This window comes from Chrysemys picta, chromosome 4 (genome assembly GCF_011386835.1).
Source record: "Chrysemys picta bellii isolate R12L10 chromosome 4, ASM1138683v2, whole genome shotgun sequence".
Lineage (NCBI taxonomy): Eukaryota > Metazoa > Chordata > Testudines > Emydidae > Chrysemys > Chrysemys picta.
Genome location: NC_088794.1, coordinates 45588634 through 45605182, shown reverse-complemented (window position 1 = coordinate 45605182; position 16549 = coordinate 45588634). Strand labels below are relative to the sequence as shown.

General features: G+C 41.1%; 1 protein-coding gene across 7 annotated transcripts in view; it reads left to right on the top strand.

Moving 5' to 3' along the window:
• The window catches only part of LMO1 (LIM domain only 1), a 75221-nt gene extending 67718 nt beyond the window's left edge, over positions 1 to 7503 (top strand). For all 7 annotated transcript variants that reach the window (XM_005309611.4, XM_005309613.4, XM_005309612.5 and 4 more), the window contains 2 exons: positions 2246 to 2371; positions 7057 to 7503. In XM_005309611.4, coding sequence (XP_005309668.2) covers positions 2246 to 2371; positions 7057 to 7162 — 232 coding nt within the window. In that variant the 3' untranslated portion in view covers positions 7163 to 7503. The remainder of the gene's footprint in view (positions 1 to 2245; positions 2372 to 7056) is intronic.
• Positions 7504 to 16549: the final 9046 nt, after the last annotated feature.

The following is a 16549-nucleotide window of genomic DNA, read 5'->3' as shown; positions in this document are numbered from 1 at the left end:
GTATTGGGCTGCTTTGCTTGGGTTTTATTTGTATTTTTTATTTTTAAGTGATTTTTTTTTTAATGTTTGCTGTGATTTGGATATTCTAAAAATGCAGACATCATTGTTCTCCTAATCTGCTAGTTCTCTATCAAATAGAGAAATTGAAACTAATGACGGCTGCTACTGTACTAAGGGTGTTCTAGTTATATGATGGAAGACGGTTACACCAAGGAGTGATAGAGACACTTCTGTTTTGCCAAGTAAAATGACTATGAATCAGAAAATACAAATTTGGGGCTATATTATAAATTGGCACCCCATCCAGAACGAGGGGCATTGTAGCTTTGCTGGCCCAGGAGCATTCCAGGGAGGGAACTGTGAGCTTCTGCCGCCACTGCTGGCACCACCACCCTTGCCTCCGGTCTGCTACTGGTCCGTAATATGACACGCCCTTTCTTGCAGTGTCCCTGACCACCTGTGTAGGACTGGAAGCAGCAGTCCTCTGAAGGCTACTCTCTCTCCTGCACTAATCCATGATGCAGGGAGCCCATGCAGGAAAGTGAAGGGCTGGCTCGCCTGCTATCATAAGAGTAGGCCACCATCCTGCCCTTGCTGAATATGTTGCCGTTTGTTTGTAAGACTCTTTGCCATTTTGCTCGGTCTATTGCGGTACAGGCTTTCCAGCCCTAATGTGGTGAAGTCTGAGGGCAAGAGTATTTAGATCTTATATTGCTGTGTCTCTGGTACTATTTTTATCTGGCCCATTGTACCATAGACTTTTTTTTTTTGTAAAGTGTCATACACAAATGTCTAGTCTCCTCCCACCGAAAACAGTCCAGTGGCCTTCAAGCCAAGAATAACAGAAAAGTAAAGGGTGTCTCTTGTAACATCTGACACAGGAAGTAAGACTTTTTATATGCCCAAAACAAGCTAACATGATAGCTCAGGAGCCTGAAAGCAGAAGGGTTATCTTGAGGATCTTATCACACTTCAGTGATTACTGTCCAGTGATCAGTAGCATTGATTTGTTCAGCAAATTGTAGGCTGAGAAATCAGACATAGGTGTTCCTCTGCCAGGCTGCAAGCGGTTCTCTCTATTCTTTTTTGTCTTTTTGTATTGGTGGAACCAGTAAGTACTGGCATTAGCAAGATCCAACTCCAAAGAATTGAAACAGACTTTAGGCCCCATATATGTTTAGGGGGATGTACACACGTGTGCATGTTTACATGCACGCCAAACTAACAATCAGCAGGAAGAAGGTGCCTTCCACATAGCTCTGAGAACAATTAAATCACATGCATTCTCTTAAACAGAAAGTAACTAAGTGTATATTGACTATTTGCAGTTTAAGATTGAAATCTTTGGTTCGTTGCATGCATCCCCAACTGGTTCCTATAGCTCTAATTTAGAAGTGCTGTGATGCGTGTCCCCAGGGAGTGGCACTGGCTCATGGGTCTTCAGGGACTTGTCCAAGGGCTGGGGGGATGATGCCGTAGCTCTTGGTTAGTCTCCCTGTGGGAGCTGTAAGAGCAGCAGACATCTGGGAAGAGAGATAGCAAAAGCCATGACAAAAGTGACAAAGCTTCCAGGGCAGAAGGGCTGTCCTCAAGGACTGGGGAGCTGAAGTGAACTGTTGAATGTACTGTTTGTGCCTTGGAGTAAAAAGCCTCCCAGGAAGGTCGAGGAGGGTGGAGGTCTTAGCAAAATTTATAAAGTGGCTTTGTAAAACATTATTGCCAAGTGTCTTTAGATAAGCGTGTGTTCCTTTAAAACCGGAGGTAAGTTAGACTTTTCTCCAGTGGCAGCTTTGCCTGCCGGAGTTGGCAAAGTTAGTGAGTCGTCTGCATTTCACTCATTGTCATCAGCTTGGATTCCTCCATTAGGCAACAATGAAGAGCAAATGGGTGCTGAGTGGGGTGGGGAAGGAAGCAAGATGTTCAGAGAAAAAACCCTGCAAATAGTTTTGTTTTGACTGGAATTGTGTGAGCCCCAAAATAGCACTGAAAGTATCTTTAATGCTTTTCTCCATTAGATAGTAAATTAGCCCAAGGCTCACAAGCCAAGTGAAGTTTCATCTCGACAATCGGCATTTGCTCACCAGGCAGTTTTATCCCAAGTTCCTGCACACTGGTTGGTCAGCGAAATGGATACTGCAACTCCTATTTATTGGTGCAATACAGTATTTGATACTGCTAATTACACTTAATTAGTGCTTCCACCATTTAATTAAAATGGCTTCTAATGATTGTGCTTCTTTGGCAGGCTCTTTGGTACCACCGGGAATTGCGCTGCCTGCAGTAAACTGATCCCTGCCTTTGAGATGGTGATGAGGGCCAGAGATAATGTTTACCATTTGGACTGCTTTGCCTGCCAACTCTGCAACCAGAGGTGAGGACACAGTTATTACAGAAATAAAAAAAACCCACAAACTATTTTTTATTTTTGCCCACGGACCAAGGAAATCTGCTTGATCTGTGCCACCTCTCTGGGGCCGAGAAACTGCTAGCACTGGCTGGGTTGTCTTATTTGTAGTTGCCTACATAGACTGGGTCTGTCCTGCAACCTTTTCGAGGATGTGGGCCTGGTGGAGCCAAGGGAAGTTGGAGGGGTGTGTGCAAGGACTGCAGATCCAGGCACAGTAGGCACCAGACAGCTGTTCTGAAATAGTTGTAATGCAACTGAATGAACAGCTTCTGAGATCTTTCAGCATCTAGCCTGTTTGCTGAACACCCATAGATGGAGATAGGACCCTCTCTTGCACAAATACTTCTAACTCAGAGTGACTTAAATCAGACTTCTGACAGGCTCAGAAGTGAGAAGGGTACGAAGGAGAAATATATTCTAGGTAAGCCCTTTTGGAGACTACGAAGTGCTCTCTTCAGTTTGCTGCATAAGCAATAGGGCCTGCTTGTGGGGTAGTTTTAAATGGAGCTGTACCACACCTGACTGGAAGATGCAGAGAGAAATACATACCAACGTATACAATGAAAGGACATATGGGTTCAGCCTGACTCATTTGGTATCTATAAAAGACTAAATGCGGGGGGGAGGGTGCGCGCGTGCAAAGACTTTAGGACATGCTTTTCTCTTGATTTTGGTGCACTTGTCAGAAGATAGAGTTCTCCTCTTGGAAGCTGAGTGCATTAAATGGAGCATAGTCTCCCTTTTTGAAGCATGCATTCTTTAACTTCCCCCTCCTTGCTTAGGCTGCCCGTTGAACCACAAATTATTATTTATGAAGGGACATGTGGTAAGAGGAGGAAAAGAGTGAGTAAGCTCAATGGGAGAAAAGCACGTTACTTCAAAGCCAAGTTAACATACCTGATATTTCACTTAAAAATAAGATACATCACATTCAATTACTCTGGAATTTCAGTCAATATGGAGTTGTGTGTGTGATATTTACACACACACACATATGCTCACACCTTTCTAGCTTTCATGTTAGATTTGTGAGAACATATCAAAATACAGGGACAGACTTTCCTCTCACACTTGTTTTATATCCGTATAACTTGGTTGAAGTCTGAGGAGTTGCACCTGACTCCCAGCAGTTCATGTATGAGGAGAATCAGACACACGGTATGTAGTTTGGGTGGCTTTAATTGAAGGCACTGTATCAAACACAAAGCTGGTATTATTTGTTTGGGGGAAGAATGCCTTCCTATTAATACTGACAGCTGCAATAAATCAAGCTGTCCCCAGTTTAATAGGGTTACTCCACTGATGTTATAGTGACATCTAGTGGTTGGTGTGCTGGACAGGGAGCGTACTTTCTTGCAGACAAACTGTATTTCCCAGGGTTTTGGTGCATAGTCCTATTTTTAATTCTGTCTTTGATATTCTTCTGATATACCTTATTGCTATCCAGAAAGCATTGGCAGACCTATCCATTTTGTGACTGCGCTGGCAGGAATTCAGCACCTCCCTCCCCAGAGACGAAACTCATAATAGTGAGCAGCCTCTCACAAGCAAAGTCCTCAGTTAGGTTTTTTGGGATCCATTAGTATTACCCTGTTTTTTTCAGTCCCAAGCTCCATTCCTAGCATAGTGGGTTTTTTTTTTAAAAAAAGGCAAAATAATACTTTATTTAATAGTTAAGTACGAAATATTTCCATCAGCTATCGTCTCCAACGCACGTCAAAAACACTGATTCCTAAAATGTATCTTGGGCCTAACTCACGTTGCATTTTTTAAGGGTAAGTAGCTGTTGTCTATCTACTAAATCTTCTTTTTACCACAGTACTCTGCTGACACATCAGTATCCTAAGATGTTGCAAGCAGTTCCCCTGCCTTTTTCTCGTGTTGAGTTCTATTCTGAAAGTCACTTTATAAAAATGGCATCCTGGGTTCAATGTTTATGTCTCACTGATTCCTGATGAAACTCGCTCAGTAAGAGAAGTTTTTCTAACAGTTCGGCACTCACGGTGTGTATGAAGGCTGGGTTCCCTTTTCCTCACACATAACCTCCAGAAAACTGCTGGGTTTGCACAGGCGTAAAACGCTTTGGGTGTGACACCAGCATGCTAAATCTTGATTGGTAGTTGTGCATGAGAAAGAAAGAACTCCGCTTCCTGCTGGGTCCATGCTGAGTTTTCAGGGCTGGCAGCTGGAAAAAAACATCTTTGTCTTGTAAATTGAGCACATTGTGAGAGATAAACATGGGACCCCACGATGCCTGGTTTTCACCTGATTTTAAAAGAACTACACTCAACCACACCCTACGAATCACTTTTCAGCTCTCCCACGGCTGCTCTAGACCCCAGCTAGATTTGGCAAGAGGCGGCTGTTGACTGTGCTGATTTGTGCTTGTGGCGTGACATTGTTTTGTACTCCTGCTCCTTGGGTTTTATGGTCACAGTTTAAGTAACATTAAGTAGCAGAAAGTCAGCAGCTGTGTCTTAAGTTGCAGTCTGGAAAATGTTGGCTAATAGACTTCGTATATTCAGCAAATCCATTGGTGAGGCTGTAACTTTCAGGAGAATATGTGCAATGTTGCTTTAACTGGAGTCTCCTCTTAAAGAAGCAGCTTTTGTTTCTTTTCTGGAATACAGCGTTAAAAGTTAGCTAGCTGAATTTCAGACTATTATAAAGAGGGTTTCAGGTGCAGGCTAGGAGAGGAGACTCTGGGTGCTGAGCTAAATCACACAATGAACCATACTAATTAAGCGCACTGTGGAAGCCACAGGTTTTCGCTATACCCACTTGCCAAATTAAGTAAGGCATCAGCTGACTTATAGGCATCCATTAGGGGAAAACTTGTATGAGGTGCTGGAGAGGCTTGGATGTGGTAGGTCCCATACAAATGAACACTCCTCGTATAATTCAGACTGTCCAGTCTGATAGCAGGCTTTCAGTCTCTAGCTACCCACTGACTATCACAGGCCGAGAACATATTCCAGATCAGGACTAGAGAATTTCCCTTGTACAACCATGCATAGTAGTATGGTGACCAGACAGCAAATGTGAAAAATCGGAATCGCGGGGGAGGGGGTTAATAGGAGAAATATATATAAGAAAAAGACCAAAAAATTGGGACATCTGGTCACCCTACATAGTAGGGGCACGTTTTCAAGGCTTCATGACTCTGCTGAGGAAAAAGTTGTCCTCTTTCCGTGGGCTTCATGTTGTATAGGGCCTATATTTCTCCTCCGAACTCCTAGCTAATGTTTTTGCCTCTTTAAAGTTCATATCTGCCAGTTCCTAGCTGGCTGGACATGTGTGCACCAGCTATATCTGTCTTTCAGAACTGGCCGTCTGCATCACTATCAGCTTTGCCTGTACCTGCCCTGAAGTAGTGGGACTGGCTTAGGACACTGAGGCTGTCTCGCCTATATCCTGCTTTGTTGTCAAGCACTTAGTATGTGCTAAGTCAGACTCTGCCCTTGAGTGGGAGATCAGTGAAGAGCACTGTGTGTATTATCCTAAAACTCTAGATTAACTTTTACATCTATAGCAAACAGGAGGTGTGAGGAGCCAAGTGGCAGTCAAACTGCACCTTGCAGGTATTGTGTGCAACCTTTTTGACCTTAATGATCAAATAAAATTGTTAAATATCACAAGTCTCTCTCTGTCAACTTTAATACAAACAGAACAATTTACATGGTAGACAGAGAACTTCACGCTCCATTCCAAGAAGATAAAGGTTAACCGAGTCTAGCCATCCATCAAGAAACTTCTATTTATTGTTCAGCACTGTACATAAGGGGGTGAGGAAGGACTTAATAGCCATTTAGTGCCTGTAAATTAGTGTAAACACTGCCTCACCTGGAAATTTGAATACCATAGAACATTTCAAACATTTTGTGTAACATAACCGGTTTGCTTCCCGGTTTCAGTGAATTCTGAAAGCTCATGTCTATTTGGGGATCTATTCCATTACTTTTCATGTTGGATTATTACAGTAGTATCTATAGCAGGGGTAGGCAACCTATGGCACACGTGCCGAAGGCGGCACGCAAGCTGATTTTCAGTGGCACTCACAGTGCCCGGGTCCTGGCCATCAGTCCGGGGGGCTCTGCAATTTAATTTAATTTTAAATGAAGCTTCTTAAACATTTTAAAAACCTTATTTACTTTATATACAACAATAGTTTAGTTATATATTATAGACTTACAGAAAGAGACCTTCTAAAAACGTTAAAATGTATTACTGGCACACGGAACCTTAGAGTGAATAAATGAAGACTTGGCACACCACTTCTGAAAGGTTGCTGACCCCTGATCTATAGGCTTCAACAGAGATCAGGGCCTCTTGTGCTAGGCACTGTTCAAATGCATAGTATGAGAGGGCCTCTGTGCCAGAGAGCTTACAGTCTAAATAGACAACACAAACAAAAGGTAGGAGAGGGAAACAAGGTGGTGAAGTGACTTGAGTCTCTTAGAGATCAGTGGCAGGGCCAGAAATAGAACTCAGGTCGCCTGGTTCCTAGTCGAGTGCCCTATCCACTGTATCCTGCCTCCCTAAATTCCAATCCAGTAAGTATAGTTCATAATGTACTGCCACCTGGTTAATGCCAACTAACATTTGGACATGCCTGACTTTATTTATTTATTTATTTATTTACATTTCAGATTTTGTGTGGGAGACAAATTTTTCCTGAAGAACAACATGATCTTGTGTCAGATGGACTATGAGGAAGGGCAGCTGAACGGAAGTTTTGAGTCCCAAGTTCAATAACGATCCCTGCTTTGCTGAAGCACTGTGGGATGGACGTTCAGCCACACAAGCAGTGAGGGGCGTCTGTCAGCTTGCCTGCAATATTTTTTTAATTCTTGGTCCAGAAAGGACTATATACATTGTAGTACTTTTTTCCCGCCCCCAACACAAAGCAGTTACAAATTTAGATGTACAGTTGTGCCTGCTTAGCTGAGCACTGCATTGCCTGTATGTTTGTGAGTTTTTTGGGGTCTGGGGGAGGGCTCTGTACAGTCTGATTTCTGTATATAAACTGGAACATTTATTTTATGAAAAATGTAATGCAATTTTATTACTGGTGTGAATTAAAAATTATGAATGTTTCCTGGTCATTTTAAGTTGTGGTTTATTCGTAATACAGTTGGGGCTTGTGTTTCCTGCATTTGATGCTGACCAGATATTTTTTTTAAAAAACAATACACAGATCCCTGGAACGCTCATGAAATAAAATAACGGGCAAGAGTTTAAACTACTACAAAAACAGACGAGTTGGGGGAGGAAGTGCTGCTCTGAAATTCAACCTCTCAGTTTCAACCACATCACGTTTCGTCTCCACAATTGCTGTCGTGTAGAAAAGGCATAAATGAGCTCTGTGTGGGTGATAGCTGGGGAATCTTTACTGCATCACTAGTCAATTCCCATGAGGACTGTGGTAAACAACTTCTTTAATTGTTCACCATGAATGGTATCTGTGGCCACAGGCCTCTTTTAAGTGAAAGCACATCAGTCCAGACAGAGCAATGTTATGACCAAGAACCCTATTGACCAGCTAATACAGTATCTCTTCAGTATGAACCCTAATGAATAGAATCTATCTAGCCTTGTCAACAGGTGGCCAGTTACTGATCAGAATATTCATTTCAGGGCTTTGGCATGGCTTACTTCTCTTATACAGGGCATCAGTTTTCCAAGTGTCAGGCACCAAAACAGCTGATGCCAGAGACTTCAAACGAAGCCTGCTATTGAACCCACATCACCTGTTTTACAGATCTTTTTGCTTGTCATTTGCCAATTGTTGTGACCTCCCACACAACAAGCTGTCAGATTCCAGTTAATCTAGGTCATTTAAAAAGACTCCGATAAAAAAACTCCAAATTCTATTCAGGCTACTCTTTGTGGTAATTATCAGAGGGGTAGCCGTGTTAGTCTGAATCTGTAAAAAGCAACAGAGGGTCCTGTGGCACCTTTGAGACTAACAGAAGTATTGGGAGCATAAGCTTTCATGGGTAAGAACCTCTCTTCTTCAGATGCAAGACCATTTGTGTCAATTGTCAGCGTTACACAATTCACGTGCAGGGTATGGGATCACACCAAACAATTTTACGTACAACCAACACCATTTTTATACATTGCAGCCAGCACTGGTAAACAATTACTTCAGTTCTATGTACTATATCTCCCTGCTTTTCTTTTCTTTGTTTGTTTCAATTTTTCCCCAGCATGAATTAATAGCCGGCTACTGATCTTGAATCTCGTATTGCTGGTTTCCTCTGCATTACAAATACTATGTACAGTTTTATCTTGGTCTCTCATATCTATTTTTTTTAACTGTGTTTCACAGTACATCCAGAACTCAAGCTGAGCAAACTAAAAAAATAACAGCAGAACACCAGAGATGTAAGAGAAGCACTGAGATATCACTAATAAGCTAACATACCTCATAGTGTATCTTGAGCATTCCTTCTCTTGAACACAGAGATAGATATTTCAGGATCAGGATAGCCATGTGAAACGAGTTGTTTGGTCTCCATTCTGTTTCTGGTTGTCAGGAGTCTTTTCAATAGGTCACTCCTCCAGTTAATACCAATTGGTTCCTTTTAGCAATTTCATCGGGCTGGGGGTGGGGGGAGCATGGATTAAATAGCCTCTAGTGCTAAGAAGGCTATCAAATAAGCTCATGGTTGAGGCTGCTTGTGACAGTATAGGAAAGTCTTCATTTTTCACTACCCAAACTGTATTTGTTCTCTTGATTTAAATCGGTTACCATACCCAGTACTGTCGTTTTGCCACCTTTCGTGCTCTAAATTCAAGGAAAAAATTGGCATGTGCATATCCATGATTTCCTTCCATAGTTTAAAATGATTACATTTGTGATGGTAGGGGTATTATCCCATAGTGATGATAGGAAACCAGCTTTGTTCGCTCCCCTGTCAGGTTTATTTAAAGTTTGAAAGAAGTGTTTTGGTGCCAGTTAAAGAATCTCTTTAGAGAACTGATACTTACTTTTTGATGTCTGAGAAATGCTCTTTCAAGATCATATAACTTAATTTTTATCCTTCTTTTCACTGGAAGAAATTATCTTTAAAAGATTTGCCTAGACACGTTGGCCACCAATCAGTTCTATTATTACTCAGTCATATGCCGTACTGACAATGAAGTTGAAGTATTAGGGCAAAGTGTAGAAGGGAGAAATCTATCCAGTAGCTTGTAGAGAAGTGGCTCTTAAGAACCTTGGATTATAAAATGGCTGTGTGGTCTGTGTAGGCAGGTTTCTTTTGTGTGATTGAACCACCTGTCTGCTTCCTTTAGGCTGAGAATATCTGAGTCCTCTTTTCTGTAGAGGCGCATCTGGGATGGCTCTTGTTTCATGTAGCCTCAACAATAGGCACACAAACAGAAAGAAGAAAGTTCTCTCTGGACACACGAGAACATTTTTCTACTGAATCACATGTTCTGACAGAGTGCTCACACAGCCTTAAGATATAGAAGAAACATTACAATTTGCCGTTGCTACTATTCAAAACTGTCTAGGCACAGATTAAATTTTCCTGAAGTTCTTTCCTTAATGTAAAGAAAAAATGGGGTTTATCTTTTATTTTTAAAGTGACTTAGTAAGAGATGTCAGAGGGTAGAAGGAGATGGAGAATGAAGTTGGCATATGTAATATCTCTGATGGATTTTTGGCGTAATCTTCTTCAGTGGCACAGTGTGCGGGGCACAACCAATGGAAATCAGCAGGAATCATGAGAATGGCAGACAGGTTAATGTCAGATAAAGATGAAATCCAAAAGGACCTGGAAAAAATAGGCCACAGACTGATGAATGGTTTAGGGTTGATGTATATTGTAAACCAAAAATCACAGTGAGAGACTTGAACTGCAATACGGACTGGCCTAAATGGTTACAAATTGCAAGATGCTGGCCAGGAGAGTGATCTGGGATAGAAGTAAAGTGGACAGAAACATAAAAACATTTGCCACAATGGTAGGTAAAAAAGCTAATAGGCATAAGTAGGATATGTAGGACTAAAAAGAAAAGATTAGACCATCTGTACTTGGGGACTGTCAACAAGTTCTAATAAAAGAATTGAGTTTTCTTGAAGCTTTGAAGCTAAGCATGCAATCTTTTTTGAGTACCTCTTCGCTTGCTGGTTTAAGGGGAAGTGCCAAAATGAGATTGTTTCTCTGCCTTGGTAGGGCACAAAAAATACACCGAATGGGTAAAAACGCATTAGCAGTTTCTCATCTTGCCCAGTTCCTGTAAGCTTTCCAGGTTGGCCAAAAGCAAGAACCAAAGACAATACGTAGCAGTAGACCTTAGTGGCTCTGACCTTAGTTGTTCTGAAGCAGATTTCTTGAGTCTAGACAATTTGGTGCTGTACAAAAGGTGAGTGCAAATTCAGCTGGAGCAGTGTTCAGAATTCCGAGTATCCTATTATGAAAAAATAGTACATAAAGGCGTTTGGAAGGCTTGATTGAAGATAACTGTGTAGCTTTCCTAATGAGGCACTCTTTAATGTGGACATGACTGGGCTGTCTGAAACCAGCTCTACTTGCTAACAAAGCTTAATGCCTTTTTTTTTTGCTTTGCAGAAATCACTCAAGGTTAATGAAAGAAAACTATTGTCATCATGCATCCACCGCACCCTTCTCTGTTTCTTTTGGCCTCCTTTCTGTTCCCTTCCCTACTTCTAGTCTCCTTGGCTCTATCTTCTCCAGTCCCAGTAGGGGAGGAAAATAACTATGGAAACAGAGAAAACCATCTCTGGCAGTCTTGAATAGCATGTTCCATGATGTCCTTGTACCAACAACCCTCCAAAAGAGTGAAGTAGGCTTAGGGAGCAAGAAGTTTCAAGCGCTCCTTTTCAGCCTGCCCCTTTTTTTGGACTGTTGGAAAGAGGATACCTCAGTAGAAAGGATCATCTCCAATTACATGAACTGTTGTGCTGTTGCAAACACTTCTGCAAACATCAGAAAACTTCCACCCAGCGTGGAAATGGCAAAAAAATAAATTCTGGTGGCTTGCTTTCTGCGTAGCTTACATTATTTTATTTACTTATGCAATGGTAGCACCTAGGGTTCCTTTGGAGACCCATTGTAAGCGCTATACAAACACAGGACAGTCCCTGCACAGAGGTGTTTATGATCAAAGTCTAAGACGAGACAACAGGTGGAAACAACAATCAGTCAATACCGGGTCTGTCTGTTTAAACAGAGCCCACCAGCTGCTGAACCATTGTCAGGATTTTTGTAGGCATCATTGCAGATAGATGCCTGCCAAAAAATCCCCAAGTAGTTAGTGTTCAATTGGTGGAGAAGGGGGAAACGCTTGTGACCTCATCAAGCCAGCTCCTGGTAGAAGTATGTCAGTTCAGTTTTGGCATGTTGTCTTCAGCCAAGCTTCACATCTCACCAGGGTATTTTTCCAGGTATCGTATACACCAAAAACACAGGGCTGAACTCTGCTCTATTACACTCTTGATTGCTTTTCCTTGATGGGGTGCTCTTACATCTTCTAATTTTTTTCACAAATCCTTGACCGTGATAGGTCCTAAACTTCAACATTAGTGATGAGGCAAAATACATTTGTGTGTGCATGCCAGATTCTGAAATCCTATCACCTAGTGAAGGAAAGATGTTCTTGTGGTAAAAGCCAGGACTGTGATTCATGAGAGCCAGGTCCTATTCCCAGTGCTGCCTCTGACTTCCTTTAAGAACTTAGGCAAGTCCCCTGTGTCTCACTTTCCGTAGGCCCATCTTAAAACGCAGATAATGGCTACGTCATTAGGGCGCAATGTGGATTAATGCAACAGTGCTAGTGAGGCACCTAGAGGTCCTTGGATGGAAGGTGTGATAATTTGCAAAGTGGTATTAATGTCATTATTAGAAGGCTGGATGCAATTGCATTTAAAAGAGACAATGGGGTTGCAGGAATGGAATTGTAGGTTAAAACATTTCTGATCATCAAGATTTCCAATGACTTACCATACCCTACCATGGGCATAACATTGTATATGTTATCGGGTGTCAGTTGCATTAAAAATTGTGGTTAACCACTCCAGCAAATGTAGGGATAGTTGATTTAATGCTTGATAGTCAGGATTAGTATTGTGCCCCTGCAAAGTGACTGACTGTAAATTTGATTCCGGATGCCTAATGAGACGCTTCCTGGACTGAATGATTTCTATTTTTTTTTCCTGTATTGCATGCAGAAATTCAGCCTGTGAGTTGCTGGGCAAATGAGAAAGAAGCGCTGCATGCATTGTGGTTTCTCCTTTTGAATACAGTGCAGCAAATGTCCAGCAGTTTCATATAAAATACAGGAGAGAAATTGCTCAGTGCCTGTATAACCACTTTCATATATATGTATTGGATAAGGCCCACCTGCCGTGACCCACATTCTTATGATGGAATAGAATGTGATTTCTTAAAAAAATCCCAGAAGGAAAATGCAATCATGAATTTTTGTCTGAACACTGCAAATTTGCTTAATAGAAACAAGTGCTGAAGCACAGACCTGCTGTTGAATAATCACTGACACTCTGATGAACAGAACATGAAATTCTTTTGATGGTGTGTTAGTCATCACTTGGTATAAATATTCATTTGAGGAATCACACCAGAGTAAATGGCATTTTAGACTCTAATCATTTAGTATTAGCAGCTCGCCTTTTTTACTGCTCAAGATAACCGCTGCTTAATCTGTTTAGTGACCACTGGCATGAAGTTTGACATTTCAGCTTTTGCCTCAATCCCTGCATTCCGAATGCTACTGTCCATGACCCCTCTGCTTGAGTCTTAATGATTCTTACTCAAAGTCTAGCAAAATTACTGCAGCACGGTGCTGCTAAAAAACACATGCAACTTGCTTTAACTTCTGAACTATTTGCCATTTGCCTACTTATTCTTAGATCAATGTGGCATTTAGGCTCTAGATTCCTAATGTAAAAAATCTTGGATGGTGTTTTTTTTGTTTGTTTGGTTTTTTTTATGGTCTAATGGCTGGTAGTGACTCAGTCTGATTTTGAAATAAAAACAAGTCAGTGTTGAAAACAAGCAAACTTGAGCGTTCTTTAAATTTATCTTTAACGCTGGTATAATTGTGCTGGTTCTGGCTCTCCCTCCAATCTATTTTTTTTACCTTTGTATTTCAGATGGATGCTCTACTTTCCTGAGCTACATTAGCTTTATTGAACACTTGGCTACCGACAATCCAGCTCTCCTGATTTCATATCTTTCCAAACAAGTTAATCTAATATTAACAGCAATTTGTTACCTTGTTGTTAGCTTAATTTACTTTACAAGAAATGCTGTATTTGCATCTCAACCCTGTTCCATTCGGTTATAAGATGTATCCCCCTCCCTTGTGCCATAACGATCATTAACTTTGCTGAGAACAGTGCATAGAATGCATCTTCTCCCGGGCGGTAGCAAGTTCCATATAGACAGAGTGATCCTAATGAGGCATATTCACTAATTGGCTGGGAGGTGAAACACAGATTGGAGGAGTCTTTCAAAGATAAGAGCTATAAAATGCGGATCTGTACATATCCTGGAAATGTAAGATTCAGACACATACAAATACAGTACTGCACTTCCAGTAATATAGCTGAATTGTAGACAGTAGTTTTCCCTTGTGGCAAACATATACAGTAAATGTCTTTAGTATGGAAATAAGTAGACATATGGGCACAACAGCAGACATTTCTAATATCAACAGATTCCTGAAGCATTTATATAGTGCTTTCATGCTATTCAACTTGTGCATCAGGATTTTCTGAGGTTTATCTACGGGCAAAGGAAGTGTCTCTGTCTTTTCACTGCAAATTCTTGTAAGAGAAAAGGGCAAGCAAAGAGCTCAGTCAAACCACATGTTAAAACGCAATTTTCATGGTGACCCAGATTCTGACCATTATAAGAGGCTCAGATGTGAAAATTATTCTCAAACTTTAATGCCATACCACCTTGGGCAGTGATCTCATGAGATCTCATACTAAGCAAGTCAGGTCTGAGGAGTACTTGGATGGGAGACCTCCAAGGGAAAAAAGTGCTGAAGGAAATGTTGTGATTCACTATGTGGCAAGCATCCCCATGAGTTAGTAATAATAATAAACCTGTGCCCCAGCATATTTTAGGAGTAATTGTGTTGCCATCTTTCAGAAGATGTCCTTACTGTGTTGGCTCACGTGAGTATTGGCCTGGGACCAAATTCTGGATTATATACTTACATTCTGCAGAACTAAATTTTGGCCCGTCATTTTCCATCTAGACACCATTTTTCTTCCTGTCCTGCACAACAGGGTAGTGTGGCTGTGTGCTGCTAAAGAACTATGGATTTCTATACCATCAGGGGAGAAAATTTGTAGTTATAGGAGAAGAGAGCGATACTGATTTTGTAACACTTCCTTTTGGAAGGAAGTGGATAATTAGTATATAACATAGAATTGCGAAAATATTTTAAAAAAATTCACAGCACGTGAATAAACTGATTCCAGTGTAGCAATGAAAAACACCACAACAACAAATTATGCTCTTAGGTATATTTGTGCAGTTTCTCATTTACTTCTGTCCATGTTGTGCACATGTGCAGTATCTGGGACCAAAATTTAGCCCATTGTCCTTTTACTTAAGTCACACTGGCACAGTATAGCCTATATTCTAACTAATGTGTAATGTAATATCCTAAAGTCTGTTTAGACAGAACAGTATAACATTGCTACCAGAAACACATACCCAAGATTACAGAGTGTGGGCTGAAAATAATGGAACTCTAGTAGATTGGAGAGGCATGATTTTCATTTACAAGAAGCTGTGCTGGTTTGTCCTTATCATATCTGAGTGTTTGAGAACTCTGTCCTTAATTATAATTTAACCACTCTATTTAGTACAGAAAAAGCTTTTAAAGTAACTACCTCTAAAACCTTTTTTTTAAAGATAGATATAACATTTGCAGTCCTCCAATCTAGTAGGCTATTTTAATGAGGGATTGGATATGTTTTTCAAGTCTGCCACAAGGTTCTTAAATTTTTTCAGAACTTCTGGCTATACAATACCTGGTCCGGGTGATGGATTACGCCTTAATTTTCAATTTGTCCCAGTTCCCTCTCTTTTGACATTTCAGTCTCTGGTTGCCTTATCTTTACTGACTTAAAGAGCAAAGGTCTGGAGCAGGTATCTCCCTAATATCCTTTATGGCAAAGAAATTACTTAGCTTCTATTGTAATCCTCGCTGCTCCAGCAGATCTACTGATTCTCTTGCAGGCTTCCTGTTTCTGCTATATAAAAATAATTTCATTTTCATTGTCACATCTTGGCTCTTGGAAATAAGGTCTTTGATCTTAGCTTTTACCTTCAGTGGCTGTTTCTTTTTCTTGGCATAAATTGGGGTGGATTTCCATTTCTGAAGGACTGTTCTTTGGCTCACATTACCTTTTGCACCTGACCATAAACCATGTTGTGTTTTTCTTGCATTCCTGCTTCCTTTTTGGTTTGGGATATGTATTTTTCACAGAGATTAGGGCAACTGCACCTCTAGTTCACCACCAGGGACACTGCATCTAGACTTTCAGTTACTCAGCTATCCTCTTTCTTAGGAAGAGACCTGCATCTCTCTCCCTTCTGATCAGAGTTTTTTCAGGCTGCACAGTTTACTGCCTATACTGCGATATCTCCAGCAAGCAAGTCTGCCTAACCAGGCCAGCTTCTGTGCTTTGCTTTCTCTCAGAAAGCTATGAACAGCTATAATTGCCAGCAGTTACAGCTTAACACACGGGTCTTTATAGGAAGCACATTTATTCTTAAAATGAAAGCATTACAGAGAAAATATATTTAAAAAAAAAAACATACACACATGCTGACAAATTTACCAGAGATCACCCCACAACTCCAACAAAGGCTCTGGGGGATGGGGGGAGATCAGTCCTTCAGCTCCACAAAGGGGTTTTTTGTGTGGTTACAAGTTTGGAACAGCCTTAGTTCAGAACTAGCCCACCCATGAATAGATCAGTCAGCTTGGGCCTTTCTTCTTGAGATTCTGAGAACATGTGATCAGCAGACAGTGGTCCCTTCCTCAGGGCATAGCTTCAAAAGCTGGGTTTTTGCATAACCACAAGTGGGAATTTGCATTCAGTTCCCCCAATTCCTCAGACAA